Here is a 16,894-nt window from a genome sequence, read left to right on the forward strand (position 1 = left end):
TGTTGCACAAGGTTTTGAATAAATGTGTGCCTTATATTAAGGAACATTACAAAACCAAACAATTTTGTGAGGAGTGAGAGTACCAGAGAACTTTTGGGGGGGAGGGGCGGGGAGAGGGGGTGATGAGCTCTGCTCAATTGGTAAAAAGGAATTGCTGAACTTTTCTTAGGAACAGGTTAGTGCGGTGAAGCTGGTTAACTCACAACATTTTGGGTTCCTCTCATAAAGGAGTAGGGAGCTAATATAATAGAAAGGCTTAAATACCATTATCCAGGCCTCCTTCGGCACAGCTGAGTTCAGAAGATTCATTTGTTTATTGTCCCAACTTAGATCCTCATTTATTTAAATGTTTATTATGAATCTTCTGTGTTCTAGACACACTGTTCTAGCCACCAGGGAGGGCATAGCATCTTGCCCTCATGGGTCTCACAATCTATTGAGGGAGATAACAATAGACAAGACAAATGAAAAAATATGTAATATGTTAAATAGAAACATAGAGCAGGGAAAGTAGAGAGAGAGTGTTGGGGTGTTTGGGCACTGAGAGTAAAACAGATTTTAAAGAGTGATCAGGAAATGCCTTCTTTTTCTACTTCTCTTTCAGCTTACCAAGCCAGATATAACAAACATTAAGGATACACACGTTTAGGATAAAAAATTATAAACTCTTAAGTATATAGAGTCTTGTAATTCTTTCTTTTCCTCTTGGGTTCATTTTGCTCCTAATCTGGAATGACAGATTTCATTATCTTGTGAGGAATTTTTATGAGTCAGTGGCATTTATTAATGTGTGTGTTCAAGTGACAGTCATGTTACCTGATTCATAGGCTATGGAAGTTGACTGGAATTCGAATGGAGAGGGGAAGGGTTTGTCTTCCTGCTAGGGGACCCGTGCTTTGCTCCCGGAAACTTCAGTTAAAGCCATGGCCCAAGGCTCTTACATTGGCATCTGGCTGGCATTTCCCATTATGTAAACCTGAATGGGGCTTAGTTTTCTCAACCAAATTGTGGTCATCAGAGCTCCCTCCATCTAGATATGGGGCTGGATAATTATTACAATTTCTCATGAAAGTGTATAAAAGTTATTAGCACGCCTGAATTTGTAGTAAATGTTATTTTAGCACGTGTCATACTGTATTATAATTATTTAATTGTGTCTACCTTATCCTTGTCTCCCAGTGGCCTAGGACTGTGTGTGGAAAGCTCTCAGGCAAGTAGCTACTCAGTAGATACGGAACCAGTGGGGGATTTAACAGCTGTGTGTCAATTCAGAAAAATGTGTTTAAGCTGTGATTCAGCCACTTTTGACCAGGACCATATTATTGTAAAGTACTGTTTTTTCAGAGTAAAGCTCATCAAAATGTGTCAGAACCTCACTTCTCTCAGTTTTTGACTTCACTCACTTTGTGACCTTGGGTAAATGACTTCTGGAGGACTTGACTTTCTTATCTAAACTAAAAAATCAAGATGCTATCTGCTTCACAAATATGTGAATTTTAAATGAGATAATTTAGATTGAAAGCAGTGTGTGTACATATACATTTCCTAGCTTAGGCCAGAGCCATGGGCTAAATTTAGCAATAAGACTTTTAATAGGGACACTTGTAAGCTCTATATAACCAACTGCATGGGCACAGAACAGGAAAAGTAACTTAGCAGCAACATATCTAATAAGATTGAGGATTTGCTTCCAGCAAGCTTAATATGAATCAATAATATGGTGTGACTATTTTCCAACAACAGTATTAATCATCTGATTAACTGCCATGTAATGGAAGTTTTAAATGCTATGAACAGAAATATCCAAAACAGAATTTCCCATTGTGAGCTCTGTAGAGAATCACTTGATGTTACTAATTATTACATGGGGTCGGGGGTGGCTCTGGTTTGGGAAATGGTGGGTTGGTTAGATCATTGAACATCTATGTTGGAGAATTTCTTTGGTCTTGAGTTATTGTGAATGTGGGTCTCCATGAGGGGGCTCGAGTTGACAGAGCTTTGGTAACAGATGGAACAGGGCTGCTTGTTTCTGGACCCGTCAGACTGCACCTGGACCACTCTGCCAGCGTGGGCAATGCCCTTTGTCAAGTGTAGACTACAGGGCCAGTATCCATAGGAGAGCAGCCAGGATGGGGAGGGAAGTGTGATGATACCATGGGAGGGGCACATGGCGGGGGCGGGGGAGGGGAGATGGGACAGTTAGGGTAGAGGTAAGGGTGATTGGTTGGGTGTGAGGGAGATTGAAAATGTCTGAAATGCAGGAAAGGGATTTGACTGTTTTGTCAAGGGGCAGAATGAGAACCAGTAGGTAAAAGTGACTGGGAGATATTTTGGACCCACCCCAAAGTAAAATTTTCCTTGAAGATGGCTGTATTTTACATGCTGACTCTGCTCTTGGAAGGCATAGTTTTGGGGTGGTGTGGAAGCATTAGGTGTTTTTGAAAAGTGCTCTTTAAAATACCATCCAGTCCCAAATCTATGAATTTGTGATATTTTCTTTTGTTTTGTAAAATTTATTTCCTCAGCCTTTTATTTTTTCAGCATTGTGCTCATTCCTGTGGATACTTAGGAAAAGCATTAATAAAATGTGGTTTAAGTTTATTGGTTGGATGACAATACTGACACATGAGACAGTTGTTAGCAAACTAAGAAAATATAAACAAAAGGCTCATTTTGATAATCTGTAACAGAACCATAGAGATCTTCGAAGGGGGAGACAGGAGAAGTATGTAAACGGGTTTGAAGGATTAATAAGGTTTGCATGGCAGGAAGAACAGAAGCACTGCAGGTCAGCAGAAGCTCAGGGATGAAGGCAAGAGACATAGAAGGCTTTGAGCTGTAGCAGTGTGGATCAATCTGTGATTAAGAAAGATCCATCTGGCAGCTTTGTGTAAGAGATAAAGATTTGAGAGCTATCTCCTTAAGAGTAATTATTTAAAGCTTCAGGGTTCTTGAAATCTTTGAGGAGATTGTGGCTAGAACATGGATGAGCAAGGTCTTAAAGCTTAGTGGTTAGAGCATAAGTTCTAGTCCTGGTTCAAGTCCATTTCGCTGTTGACCTACGTGGAGAAACTAAAGCCTAGAAGTTGACTGTAAATTGGATTGTTTACTTTCCTATTAAGATAATTATGAGGATTAAATGAGATAAAGAATTATGTAACTAATTGCTCAATAAATGTTACTTGCTATTATTTATTATGTAGCTGAAGTTCCCTAGAACTGTGGTTCCAGAAATAGGGTTCTCTGATCAACCACATCTATCACTTGTAAACTTGTTATGATTGCACGTCTTCGCCACCCCTCTCTGACACACTGAATCAGAGTCTCTGGGGGTGGGGCCTAGGAAGCAGGCTTTAAAAAGCTGCTCAGGAGACGGGCAGAGCAAAGTTTGAAAAGTGCCTTAGCGTTTGGGGTCCTAGAACTAAGAAAGGGAGAGAATTTAAGAGGGGCTTGACTAAAGTGTCCTTTGCAGAGAAGAGAGTGAAATTTGTGGGGAAGGAGGTCGTGTATTTTTGGCAGTGCCTACACGTAATGTTCAATGAATACATGTTTTTATGCTATTGAAGACAACTGGTTTCATAGTAGGTTGGGAATGGAAGGAGGATTTCAGGGCAGTTATATATAATACATGCGATGTTCATATTCTGTAGCCCAAAGGATAAAAAATACCACAGAACCACTTTAGAAATTTGATATTGAAGTTTAAATCTTATGTTTAACATATAGTTGTGGTCTGCCTACCACTGTGACCAGGCACCGTGCTATCTGCTGTAAATAAGAAATGAAATGTAACTCTTTGTTTTCAGAGGCTTCACAGAATTACGTTTTTTAAAGGATTTAAAGCTATCTTTTTTTGTAACTTTCCAGCTATAGAGAATAAACACTCTCTGATCTATTCTCGGCCAACGCCAGACATTAAGCAGGTGCTTGCCTTGCAGTCAACGCAAGACCTACTTTGAAGGTGCTACCTCATTTCTGAAAGCATTCTGAACATTGACTTCTTTTGTTTATTATTTTATGGCTCGGCATATACCTCAGAGATGATTTGAAATCTTTTGAAATATTTTATGTTCCTGTTTAATGTGGGCCACCTGAGGTTTTCAATATTGAGAGTTAGGCAGTTGGCGGGTCCCCATGTCCACCCCCATCGCCAGCACAAGCACCAAACACAGTAGCTTGGAATAAAGTAAATTGACCTCTAAACTTCACCCATTTAGTTATTTACTGCCCATTAGGTACAGGACACTGTGATGATAATGATGTCTAGTTGAAGAGCCAGGGCAGCCGCAGGCCATGTATATTGAGTCTGGAGGAGTGGCTCTAGCTCTCCATTGAGTACCTGCCTGGGGCTTGGTTGGAGTTCAACCAAGGGTTCAGAGGATCCTAATACACCAGAGTTTAGGTTTATAAATGTGCTACCCTGTGAGACACCCCCCTTCACAGTGGTGCAGGCAAAGTGAGTAAATTAGATTGACTAGTTAAGAAGCTATGTCTTTAGACCTCTCGATTCTTGAAAACAGATGGCATGGTATTTGAGATGGCAAGTGGAACACCAGAATTATATTCACTTGTATTTGTGATCCCTGAGTTTCATATCATAGAGAGACTTAAAGAAAATGCAGTGGAACTCACTTTTCCAAAATGACAGTGATTGGGAAGTTAATCAGAATAATCATTTGTTAATATATTTTTGTTCTGTTCTGATTTTTATGAATATGTAATTGATATATAACATTATATTAGCATTGGTTGTACAGTATCATGATTTTATATTTGTACATATTGCGAAGCAAATATGTTTCAATTGACACTTGTACTTAGCCCCTTCTTTTTCCCATTACTCAGGACTTCAGGGCTGAGGTGGGTGGGGAGTGAATACTGCTTACATTCTTCCATTATTTTCTTTTTCTCTCCAAACACCCCAAAGAAAAGTAGCTGGAGTCTTAGTCCACCATTTTCATAAGGTTGCCAAGACCAGACCTAGATCTGAGTGTTTCATTAAGCACAGCAGTCAGTGGTTTCCATCAGGTATTGAGAAGGTGAATTAAAGAGATCAGAGAACTTATTTTTTTAAAGATGCTTTTATTTACACTTTACACAAGGTTGAGAAACATTGTACTGTCCCTCTGGCCATCACCGCACTGTTGTCTGTTTCTGTGGTTATGCATATATGTGAGATCAGAGATCTTTTTTAAAGATTTTAATGATTCATAAAGGTCTTTCTGATCGTCCCCTTGCTAGAATACAGATTGAATATTTGAAGACCTGGTGGAGTATAATTTTTTAAATGTATGGTTTTTCTGCAACTGCTGAATATTGACAGAAATTCCCCCTACGTCCTACTAGCTACCCAAGGAATGTTAGTGTCCTGAAAACATTGAACCCAGTGTGGAAAACAGAGTTATGGCATTTGTAGGGTTTTAGAGCTGAAAGAGTTTTTAAAAAAGTAAAGAAACCAAAGTTATATATGTTTTTTGTTTTAATGGTTGCTTTTAATTCACCCCTTTTTTCCTCTTCCTTCTCTTTCCTGCAGTGAACACCTACCTCTTCATGATGCAAGCTCAAGGCATTCTGATCCGGGACAACATGAGGACAATAGGTGCTCAGGTTTATGAGCAGGTGGTTCGGAGCGCTTATGCCAAGAGGAATAGCAGCGTAAATGACTCAGGTATATTTTTAGTAAAGACGTGGTCTGCTTAGAATGTCTCCTCCCAGGAGAGGGAACATTGGTGGGAATAATTGTCTTTGATGAGAAAAAGTGCATTGTAAAAGAGGGAAGGTTTGGCTGAGTCTTACCTTATTACTAAAAAGAAGCTCTTGCAAAATGAATCCTTGTTTCTTTTGCTAATAGTATGTTAAGCTCAACTAAATGACTCCATTTTCTGTTCCTAATACCTACCAGGGACAGGGAGGTAAAGAGTATCTTTCAAGACACCTTTTTTCAGTGTAGTTGCCCCAAGTAGGCAGATGAAGCACAGATTAGGACACCAGCAAAACAGGAGCACCAAAAGCTGTTTCTGGAAGTAATTTCAAAAAATGTATCTGTACTGGCAATGAGCAAAAACAGAACTGGGTTGGACTTCCTGATACTTATTTTATGGCTTCACATGTGGGATTTGTTAGTTTTGTTTTTTGAGTTACACAGGGTGATGACAATGTTCCATGTTGTTTTCAAAGCTAATCTAGCCTGGTTCCCACACAGGAAGAGTCACTCCAGCTCTGTTCTTCCTATTGGACTCTACTGGAATTTGTTCCACCCAGTAGAACGCATTGTCCATGAATGCTTATTAATAACTTCACTTCATAATAATCATGTCATCCGGGACAGTTTCCACAAATTAAAAAAGCAGCTTCTGAAAGAAGTTTACTAGGTCACCTGGTTTACCTTTCCCAGTCAGGTGTGGTTTTCATCCTGTGGTTTAATTCCAACTCCATGGCCTAGCCTGATGGTCAGATTCATTCAGCCTTAAAGAATTCATTCAGCTTTTCATACTATTCATTTAAACATTGCTATGGTGAACACAAGAGTGAACATTTCTGCACCAGTCTTTGGAACTTATACCTGTGGCTTTTATTACATTACTAGAGGCCCAGTGCACAAAAATTTGTGCACTCGGGGGAGGGGGAGGGTTCCTCAGCCCGGCCTGTGCCCTCTCGCAGTCTGGGACCCCTCAGGGGATGACCACCTGCTGGCTTAGGCCTGCTCCCCGGGGGATTGGGCCTAAGATGGCAATCAGACATCCCTCTGGCAGCCCGGCAGCCCTCGGGGGATGTCCACTTGCCAGCGGGGAGCAGGCCTAAACTGCAGTCGGACATCCTTAGCGCTACTGAGGAGGCAGGAGAGGCTCCCACCACCACCGCTGTACTGGCAGCCATCAGCCTGGCTTGTGGCTGAGCAGAGCTCCTCCTATGTGAGAGCGCCCTGACCACCAGAGGGCAGCTCCTGCATTGAGCATCTGCCCCTGGTGGTCAGTGTGTGTCATAGTGACCAGTCATTCCCAGTCTTTCTGCTGTTAGGGTCAGTTTGCATATTTTCCTTTTACTATATAGGATAGAGGCCTGGTGCACGGGTGGGGGCCGGCTGGTTTGCCCTGAAGGGTGTCCCGGATCAGGGTGGGTGTCCTGCTTGGGTGCCTGGCCAGCCTGGATGATGGGCTGATGGCTGTTTGCAGCTGGTCACACCCCCTTCAGGGTGGGGGTCCCCACTGGGGTGCCTGGCCAGTCTGGGTGAGGGGCTGAGGGCCGTTTTCAGGCTGGCAGGTGACTGAAGCTCCCAACCTCTCCTTTTTTTCTTTTTCTTTTTTTTATTCTGGGATTTATTTACCTTCTATAGCTGTCACTGGAGCTGAGAGCTGGCTCCAGCTCTGAGGCCCTGCTCCAGCTCTGAGGCTGCAGCTGGCTGAAAGCAGGTATCTGGGTTTGTTTAGATTCTATAATTGAAACATTGTTGCCATCACTGCCGCTCTAAGCTCTGAGGCCGAAGCTGGCTGAAAGCAGGTATCTGGAGCTTGTTTAGCTTCTATAATTGCAACTTTGTTGCTTAGAATGCAGCTTAGAGCTGGGCTGCAGCAGGCGGGGAATGTTGGCTTCCTCCGTCACTGGAGCAGGCAAGCCTCCTGTTCACTTCAGCTGCCTGGCTGCCGGCCACCATCTTGGTTGGCAGTTAATTTGCATATCTCGCTGATTAGCCAATGGGAAGGGTAGCGAAGTTACGGTTAATTACCATGTTTCTCTATTATTAGATAGGATTAGAGGCCCAGTGCATGAATTCGTGCACTGGTGGGGTGGGGTGTGGCCTGCGGGGATCGGCCCACTGTGGGAGCTCTGCTCATCCCGGTCAGCTGAGCAGCTGTGGACCTGCCCTCTGAGTGACTGCTGAATGAAGAAATTAGTCTGAGCTGATATTTCGGGCTAATGTCTTGGGTAAAAGCGTGTTCTGTGTCCTGGAGGAACCTGGCGGAGAGCTTTGCACCCCAAAGCCACTCGGTGAATGTCCTTGATGTGTGATGCCAGGTCGGTGACACCATTGGGGATGTTCAGGGCAGCCGTGCTCCAGGGTCCTCAGCCATCAGGACAGCCTCCCTGGGGGGTCCACAGTCATGTCCCCTCTTGCCATCTGCCTATGCCAGCTGCCCACACTCTTTCTAGATCACACCTTAGAGGGCCTGCATCAGCTGGTGGGGTCAGACCAGAGTCTGGATTGTCTCAGGTATTTGATAGGTGCAAAGACTTGGCCTCATCCTGGGGCCGAGCGGCGCTCCCATTGTGGGAGAGCATTGACCACCAGGGGACAGCTCCTGCGTTGAGCATCTGCCCCCTGGTGGTCAGTGCACATCATAGCGACTGGTCAACCAGTCGTTCTGGTCATTCCGCCATTAGGTTGCTGGGCTTTTATATATATACTATATAGATAAGCACTAATTATATAAAGAGGAGAAAAGAGCACAGGTTAAATGGCTTGCCTAAAATAATATTGTAAAGAACCTGTTCCTGACTATTTTTGTAAAAGACAATATACATAGGCGGTTCTTTACCTTTGAGAGAAAGCTGTCTTTTTTATGTCTCTCTTTTTTAACGCTTCCAAAAATTGAACAAAGGAAGTATTTCCAGATGGTTAAATGGGACTGTCGTGAGGCTTGTCCAGTTGAGCCAGGAATGATTTTCATTTTAAAAATAGATTCTGAGATTTTATTCTGCTAAGCATTCATGATTTGTCTCTTACTTCTCTAACTAAGGACTAATGTGCTTTCCTATGGCTTCTTACTGATTTCACTCAAGCCTAGTATTTTAAAATATGTATATTTAAGTTTTTTTTCTTTCCTTCAAATCAGTCCTCCCTTCTTCGGCAGCTCAATGTAGAAATGAAATTGTCTTTGCAGACATTGCTAATGAGAATTATTCTGTGTGCTTGGGATCTCAAGAGAAAACGTTGCCTCTTGAAGGGAAGTTAAATCTTTAAAATTGACCACATTCTAATTTATCAGTCTGTCCTGCTGGCCAACTTGGCAGCAACAAAGGACTATAGTTTGCAAACCAGATAAGTGTTGGTAGTTCCTTCTTGTTTACAGAGAGCAAGTGATGACTTTTCAGAGTTTTTTAGCCAAACTGTGGTCTCAGGACAAATTGCCTGAGCTCTGAACCATACCCGGGAGAGGAATCCCTGCAGCTCCCAAAGGCACGGAAGAAGGAGAGCACATCTTTGTGCCCTAATTCATCCTGTGTGGCATTAGGTTTTGCTAATGATGCCACACACTTTGTGTGATTTGATTAGAACATATGGCTCAGTCAGATGGACAGGATTTTATGTTACTGCCGTTTTTCACAGGTAGTACAAATCATCTTGGGGGAGTTGGAGTGCCTTGGTCATGTGACATTCCCTGAACCCTGCCCCAAACCTGCTTTAGGTTGTGTGGTAAAATTAGGGAGTTCTTTGCCCTGTTTCACTCTGGATAAAGGAACATTTGTGCTGTTGTGACATTTATCCAGTCCAAGTGATCATGCCACTCCACGGTTAGGTGATGCTAGCTTTCTGGGCATTTAGTGAGGTGGTCTGTTCTCTTTGAGAAGTTATAGGGGCGAAAGCAGGACTCTCCCTACACTGCTGCTGGTCTTGAACACAGGTTCTCACTCATTCCCCGGGGGTTATTGTCCTTCAAAACTGAGTGCAGGAGTGACTTGCGCCCTTGGAAGGCATATCCAGGAACTCATTTGGTTTTGCATGTATTTCTCAAATTATCATACACCAAAGTAATTCTTTCCATCATCCTTGTGGTTGAAATAGTTAATCATCCATTTTGTGTTTAATTTGTGCTATTTCCCTTATAAATTGGAAGTCTTTGCTGTTGGGGGCTATGTTATTATGCTATGCACTTTACTTGCATTACCCCCATGGAATCCTCACAAGAACTCAGTAAGGTAACTACCTGTCCCCATTTAAGGTTGAAGGGGTCAAAGCATACAGGAGTGAGAAGACTCGAGGCAGCAGTGGAATTGGGATTTGCTGGTCTCTGAGTCCCAGCAATGCCCTCACAGCCTCTGTCATCTTTGTATCCCCAGTTCCTTGTACACTGCCTAGACCAGCGGTTCTCAACCTGTGGGTCGCGACCCCTTTGGGGGGCGAACGACCCTTTCACAGGGGTCGCCTAAGACCATCAGAAAACACATATATAATTACATATTGTTTTTGTGATGAATCACTATGCTTTAATTATGTTCAATTTGTAACAATGAAAATACATCCTGCATATTAGATATTTACATTACGATTTATAACAGTAGCAAAATTACAGTTATGAAGTAGCAACAAAAATAATTTTATGGTTGGGGGTCACCACAACATGAGGAACTGTATTAAAGGGTCACGGCATTAGGAAGGTTGAGAACCACTGGCCTAGACCCGTGGTCAGCAAACCGCGGCTCACGAGCCACATGCGGCTCTTTGGCCCCTTGAGTGTGGCTCTTCCACAAAATACCACGTGCGGGCGCGCACCTACAGTGTGATTGAAACTTTGTGGCCCATGCGCAGAAGTTGGTATTTTGTGGAAGAGCCGGTATTTTGTGGAAGAGCCACACTCAAGGGGCCAAAGAGCCGCATGTGGCTCGCGAGCCGCACTTTGCCGACCACTGGCCTAGACCATAGGAGACTCTCAGTAAATGATTTTTTTTGAATGTGCAAGGGAATAGATTTAATAAGAAAACACAGGTAAGTGTTGTCGCCTAATTCTGAGATTACCATATTGACTGGCTTCTATGTTATTGCCACATCCTTAGTGAGTAAGTATTAAAGAAAAAATATCATTTCATTTAATGTGTACCCAGTGAAAACCTATCAGTTTTATTCATTCCTAAGCAGTTCTCTGCCTAGCACAGTCAGAGAGGGCATTCTGGATCTAAAGCTGCTGAGATAGTCAGGTGACTGTCACGTCTGACCCAGCCACTCCCACTAGGAGTGCTATGGGCTTGAGGACAGTAGCCTGGACTATGGTCGTCTGCCAACTCCTGCCCTACCCTGTAAGTAGTGCCGTGGCACACACGCACATTAAAAGGCCTTCATTAGCCAAGTGTACTAAAAAGCATCGTGTGACATTTAAGTAGCGCTAGCTTTCTGCACCCTTAAAAGCTAAAGTGGTGGTTGTCTAATAAGAATGTTCTTTGGGCCGAAACCGGTTTGGCTCAGTGGATAGAGCGTCGGCCTGCGGACTGAAAGGTCCCAGGTTCGATTCCGGTCAAGGGCATGTACCTGGGTTGCGGGCACATCCCCAGTAGGAGATGTGCAGGAGGCAGCTGATCGATGTTTCTCTCTCATCGATGTTTCTAACTCTCTATATCTCTCCCTTCCTCTCTGTAAAAAATCAATAAAATATATTAAAAAAAAAAAAAGAATGTTCTTTGGGGGGTAGGACTATGAGCCTGGAATGAGCCTGACTTAATGACCTGAAGAAGCTTCTTGTTATCACTGAAAGCCATAGGTAGGGGAGACTGTGGATCCTGTAGAACTTACTAGGAGTAGTAGGAGAGACAAGCAAGATAATATCGACATCAGAAGAGAATTCTCTGGGTTCATCCAGTCTAGCTATTTAGTTTTATAGATGAGGTGAGGAGTTGGATGGCCTGGCATTTCTCATACTTACTTAAATATGAATTTCCAGGTGCTATCCTATCTAGTAACATTTTTTAAAAAATGTATTTTTATTGATTTCAGAGAGGCTTGTTTGGCTCAGTGGATAGAGCATCAGCCTGTGGACTGAAGGGTCCCGGGTTTGATTCCCAGTCAAGGGCACATGCCCAGGTTGTGGACTCTATCCCCAGTAGGGGGCGTGCAGGAGGCAGCTGATCAATGATTCTCTCTCATCATTGATGTTTCTATCTCTCTCTCTCCCTCTCCCTTCTCTGAAATCAATAAAAAAAATATATTAAAGACAAAAACACAAACAAAAAAACCCAGATCTGTTACCATAGGCAAATAAAATGAGTGAAGTCATCGCCATGTACTCTGATATATTCAGTGAGGTAGATATTCATACCTTTCTCTCTGGTTTTTAGATGCTCAGTCCATAGTCTTCTTTTTGTCTGTTCTCTACAAGTAGTCAGCCTTAAGCATGCTAACTCTTGAAGAATGCTAATTCTTTATGTTCCACGGATATTGTCCCCATGACACCTTTCTAGCATATATACGTGTCTATATTTTTTAAGCAGAGAGGCAAGTGTTTGTTTTTTTCTCAAAGGGAGGGGAAAGTGGTGGTTCTTTCTGGAATCTTTTGGTGAGCACTTTCCAGACCCTGCTCAACTAAATTTGGTAATATAAGGAAGAAAGCAGGTTTTTGCCACACCTCATAGTGAGGTAGCCATGTCAGTCATGACTGTACTTTGGAATCCCCTGGGGTGGGGTGGGGGCTTTAAAAAATACTGATGCCTGCACCATGCCCCCAGAGGTTCTTATTCAATTAGCCTGGGCATAGCCTGGGCATTAGGGTTTTTAAAGCTTCTAGATGATTCTAATGTGCAACCAAAGCTGCCGAACCACTGGCATAGAATAAAGTTGAATAAGCAGGCCATTTGAATCTGTAGGTAGGAAGGATGTGTGTTGTTTTCCCATTTTATAAATGTAAAAACAGCTGCCTTCTTTGTCCTTCCACCTCCCTTGCTGGAAGAATGAAATGAAATAGATTTAAGTAAAAAGGTAAAACCGTGGCATGGACATTCAGCAAGCTTGTTCTTTTTCTTTCAGTAGTTCCCTCATTCAGTAAATACCTGCTTTAGAAGAGTAGCCATTGATGGTTGGTCCCCCCGAGAAGCACCTGCAGTATAACCCACCCATTTCCAGGCCGTCAGGAGAACCAGGGCCCCACAATAACCATGCGGCTTTACCAGGCCAGGAGCAATTCATGTCCTCTTCCTCTTCCACTTCTTTAAGATTTTTATCTATAGAACTTAAAATTAGAAAAGAGGAAATTAGGGGCTTGGGGGGGGATTCCCCCAAGATGTAGGGCCAAGTTATGGAGGACTTCCATGTAGGAGTTGTGTATTTGAGGGTTGTTTTTTTTTAACGACACTATTAATTTAGTAACCAGAAGAAACAATATGTGGTGTTTTGTCGTGTTTTGTTCCATGCTAATTGCTAGCAGGCTTATTATATCAGTGTTTGAAAGAAGTAGAAAGGAACTGATCTGTCTTTAAACCCCCAAAAATAGGATCAAGGTTAGAGAGTGTCTTGTCTCCTCTTCTACATGTTTTTTGTTGTTTTGTTGTTTTTACTTAATTCCTGTTTAGGTTATAGCTCCAAGGTTTAGTTCTATCATTGCCCAGAATTATTATTCACTTCTGTTTTTTGTTGATTTGCTTATGAAAATGCTTATTATAATACCTCTGAGAATTTCTTTGCCTTCTAGGAAAATATAATTACTGTGATGCTGTTTTAAAGAGAAGTGTGTGTGTAATTAAGCAAAATCAGAACCATCCAGAGTAATGATTAGTATACTAGGAGGTTCTTGACAAAGCTTTTGAAATGTTAATACCTTCAGAAAAGGCTCAACAACTTAGGACAGGTTTGCATGTGTAAACTAAGGACTTTGGGCTAATTTCTGTGTAAATGTAATTTTACCTTTGGGGTTAATGCTGACTTGGTTTACGTCTGTATATAAATGCAAGCTTAGTGTTTTTTGTTTTAATATATTTTATTGATTTTTACAGAGAGGAGGGGAGAGGGATAGAGAGTTAGAAACATTGATGAGAGAGAGACATCGACCAGCTGCCTCCTGCACATCTCCCACTGGGGATGTGCCCGCAACCCAGGTACATGCCCTTGACCGGAATCGAACCCGGGACCCTTCAGTCCGAGGGCCGACGCACTATCTATCCACTGAGCCAAACCGGCTAGGGCCAGGCTTAGTGTTTTTCAGGAAAGCTACAACTTAAAAGGACAGAAAGTGTCTGTTTCTTTCTCCCCCTGTTAAGTGACTGTTAAAATTCTCTCCCAGTTGCCTCTCATTGAGTTTTGTCCTCTGAGTACTTGTAGAGTAGGCAGTCATGTGCCTATACTGGTATTAAAGGATTCACTATATTAGAAATTTAATTCTTGGAAACTATCTCATGGTGCTTTTTAAAAAATATCTGAGCCCAGCTGGTGTGGCTCAGTAGTTGAGCATCAACCTATGAACCAGGAGGTCACAGTTCGATTCCCTGTCAGGGCATATCCCCGGTAGGGAGCTCAATCCCCGGTAGGGAGTGTGCAGGAGGCAGCCAATCGATGATTCTCTCTCATCATTGATGTTTCTATCTCTCCCTCAATAAAAATATATTTTAAAAAAATATTTGAGTTGAAGATTCTGGAATTTCAGGTTGCAAAGTGAATTTGAATAGGAAGTTTTAATGTTCACAGAATCAGTATGAGTCCAAAAAGATTGGGAAGAGAGACTTTAGTACTCTGAAAAAATAGTACAGTCCAATGGAAAGATCTCTGACCCAGAGTTTAGTCAGATTTTTGTCATGTACTAGCCAAGTCTCCTTGTACAGGTTGTCTATATGGGGCCTCAGTTTCCTTATCTGTAAAAAAGTAAGAGGTTGGAGGGGCTTCCTTCTTAGAGTCCCCTAGGGAAAAGGCGTCTGCTTCAAACACTTAAAACCCCACTGAATGACAGTAAAAAAAATGTGTGTGTGTGCATGCTGCATGTGTGTATGCATACATAATGTTATAAGCCCTTAAGAATGAAGAGAACAAGAAAGCAGACCACAGCAAAAATTTTTGGAAGTTGGAAAACAGATAAAAGGATATAATAGACCCCCGCAAAAACTGACTGCTAATGTGGCAGCAAGGAAAGCCATCAAGCACTCCAGTTTATACCCCCAGAATCTTCTAGAAGCTCAGGAATGAGCAATATCAAGTACTTCTGGAGATAAAAATAAAGGTGGCACCTGGCCAGTGTGGCTCAGTGGTTGAGTGTCGACCTGTGAACCGGAAGGTCATGGTTTGATTCCCGGTCAGGGCACCTGCCCAGGTTGTGGGCTCAAGCCCCCCAGTGGGGGTGTGCAGGAGGCAACTAATCAATGATTCTCTCTTATCATTGATGTTTCTCTCTCCCTCTCCCTTCCTCTATGAAATCAACAAAAATATATTTAAAAAAAATAAAGGTGGCAACTTAGATAAAGGTTGGTTGAAAGCTGTTTGAAAAGCAATCAGATGCCCAGAACTCTTTCCCCATCTTGGCAAAGAATTGGAAACTTGATAACATTCAAAGATGGTAAAACAGAGGGTCTCCCAACTTGGGTCATCTCATCTTAGTGTCCTCAGTTCCAGGATGCTTATAGCCAAAACTGCAATTCTGGCAGGAGGTTAGAATAGACTTCTATGGGGAATGTGACGGGACCAAGAGGAAAGACACGACGATATTGGTGCTGGAAGTTTCTAAACCAAACTTCTGACTAGAATACCCTATCATGAAGAACCTCAGTTCACACCATTTCAGTTAGCTGATTAGTGTCCCACTCAAATATCAGCAGATGACCAAGGATTGTTGTGCTAGGGATTGAAACAGACAAGCAGCAGCAAATTAGGAGAAACAAACTATGCTGGGAGAAGAATATTAAAACAACAATAATATATATTCTCAAGGGTAAGAGAAAAAAGGATACCAAACATGAAACAAGAATATATTATATGAAATGAACATTCAGAAAATAAAAAGGACTCTTTGAAATAAAAAATATAATAGCAGAAATGATCATTAAAAGTAGGGCTGGGTGAAGGAAAAATACCACATGATCTCACTCATTCATGGATAATAGACCATTATAAACTTATAAACAAAAATAGATACAGAGGCAGAGCTGCCTCAAACAGATTGTCAAACTGCAGTGGGAAGGCCAGGGAGAGTAGGTGGGCAGAAGTGGGGGGTAAGAGATCAACCGAAGGACTTGTATGCATGCATATAAGCATAACCAATGGACATAAGACACTGGGGGGTAGGGGAGGCCAGGGGAATGTCAAGGGCAGGAAGAAAAAGGAGACATATGTAATACCCTTTGTAATACTTTAAGCAATAAAACAATATAAAAAAATAAAAGTAGGGCTGGGTAAAATTGAGAAAATTGATAGAGTAGCAAAATGGCTAGGTATGGTCAACACAGTGGCTAATAGGCCCCCTAGCAAGGCACACCACTATGACATTTTCTGAACAACGAGGAAGTTCTTTACCCTTCCAGAAAGATACTACTGGGCACCTTGACAGAGATCTAGAATTGGAATGGCTTTGGACTTAGCAGACACAGTGGAATCTAGAAGGCAGCTGGACAGCACCTTCACAATTCTAAAGGAAAATTATTTCCAGCCCAGAATTCTATAAGCTCAACCAACCGATGAGTCAAGGGAGGAAGAATAAAAACAATCAGATGTACAGGTTTCAAAATCACTTCCTATTTCCCCTTTGTAAGAGCTGCTTTGAGGATGTGCTCCATTAAGCAAGAAAAAGGGAGAAATTGAACTTGGGGAAAATGAGGAGCGATTCTGTAAAGAGATGAAAGGATTCTCCAGGACACCGAGGGAGGGAGAGCCCAGGATAGCATCTGCACGTCAGGCACAGAGGAAAGCCAGTCCAAATTGGAGTGGGTCAGAGGCACTGAACATTCTTGGGGCCATGAAATGGAGAGAATACCCGGTACCTGTGAATGCAGTGATAAAGGGCATGGTGTTAAAACTTGGCAAACAGCCCTGGCTGATTTTGCTCAGTGGTTAGAACATTGCCCCTCAGACTGAAGAGTCCCGGGTTTGATTCCAGTCACGATCACACACATGGTTGCAGGCTCAGTCCCTGGTCCTGGTCAGGCCATGTGGTCAGCAACCAATCGAAGTGTCTCTCTCACATCAGTGTTTCTCGCTCTTTCCCTCTCCCGTTTGCTCTGT

General features: G+C 42.5%; 1 protein-coding gene across 4 annotated transcripts in view; it reads left to right on the forward strand.

Moving 5' to 3' along the window:
* Nucleotides 1-16,894, forward strand: part of B4GALT5 (beta-1,4-galactosyltransferase 5) — a 47,950-nt gene that overhangs the window by 20,030 nt on the left and 11,026 nt on the right. For 2 of the 4 annotated variants that reach the window (XM_023761750.1, XM_023761754.1), the window contains exons 2-3: nt 1,180-1,210; nt 5,534-5,668. In XM_023761750.1, coding sequence (XP_023617518.1) covers nt 1,180-1,210; nt 5,534-5,668 — 166 coding nt within the window. Of the gene's footprint in view, nt 1-1,179; nt 1,211-3,878; nt 3,962-5,533; nt 5,669-16,894 lie in introns of those variants that run through there. The other 2 variants (XM_023761751.1, XM_023761753.1) reach the window with 2 other exon arrangements.

The sequence above is a fragment of the Myotis lucifugus genome, unplaced genomic scaffold (assembly GCF_000147115.1).
Source record: "Myotis lucifugus unplaced genomic scaffold, Myoluc2.0 scaffold_215, whole genome shotgun sequence".
NCBI classification, from domain to species: domain Eukaryota; kingdom Metazoa; phylum Chordata; class Mammalia; order Chiroptera; family Vespertilionidae; genus Myotis; species Myotis lucifugus.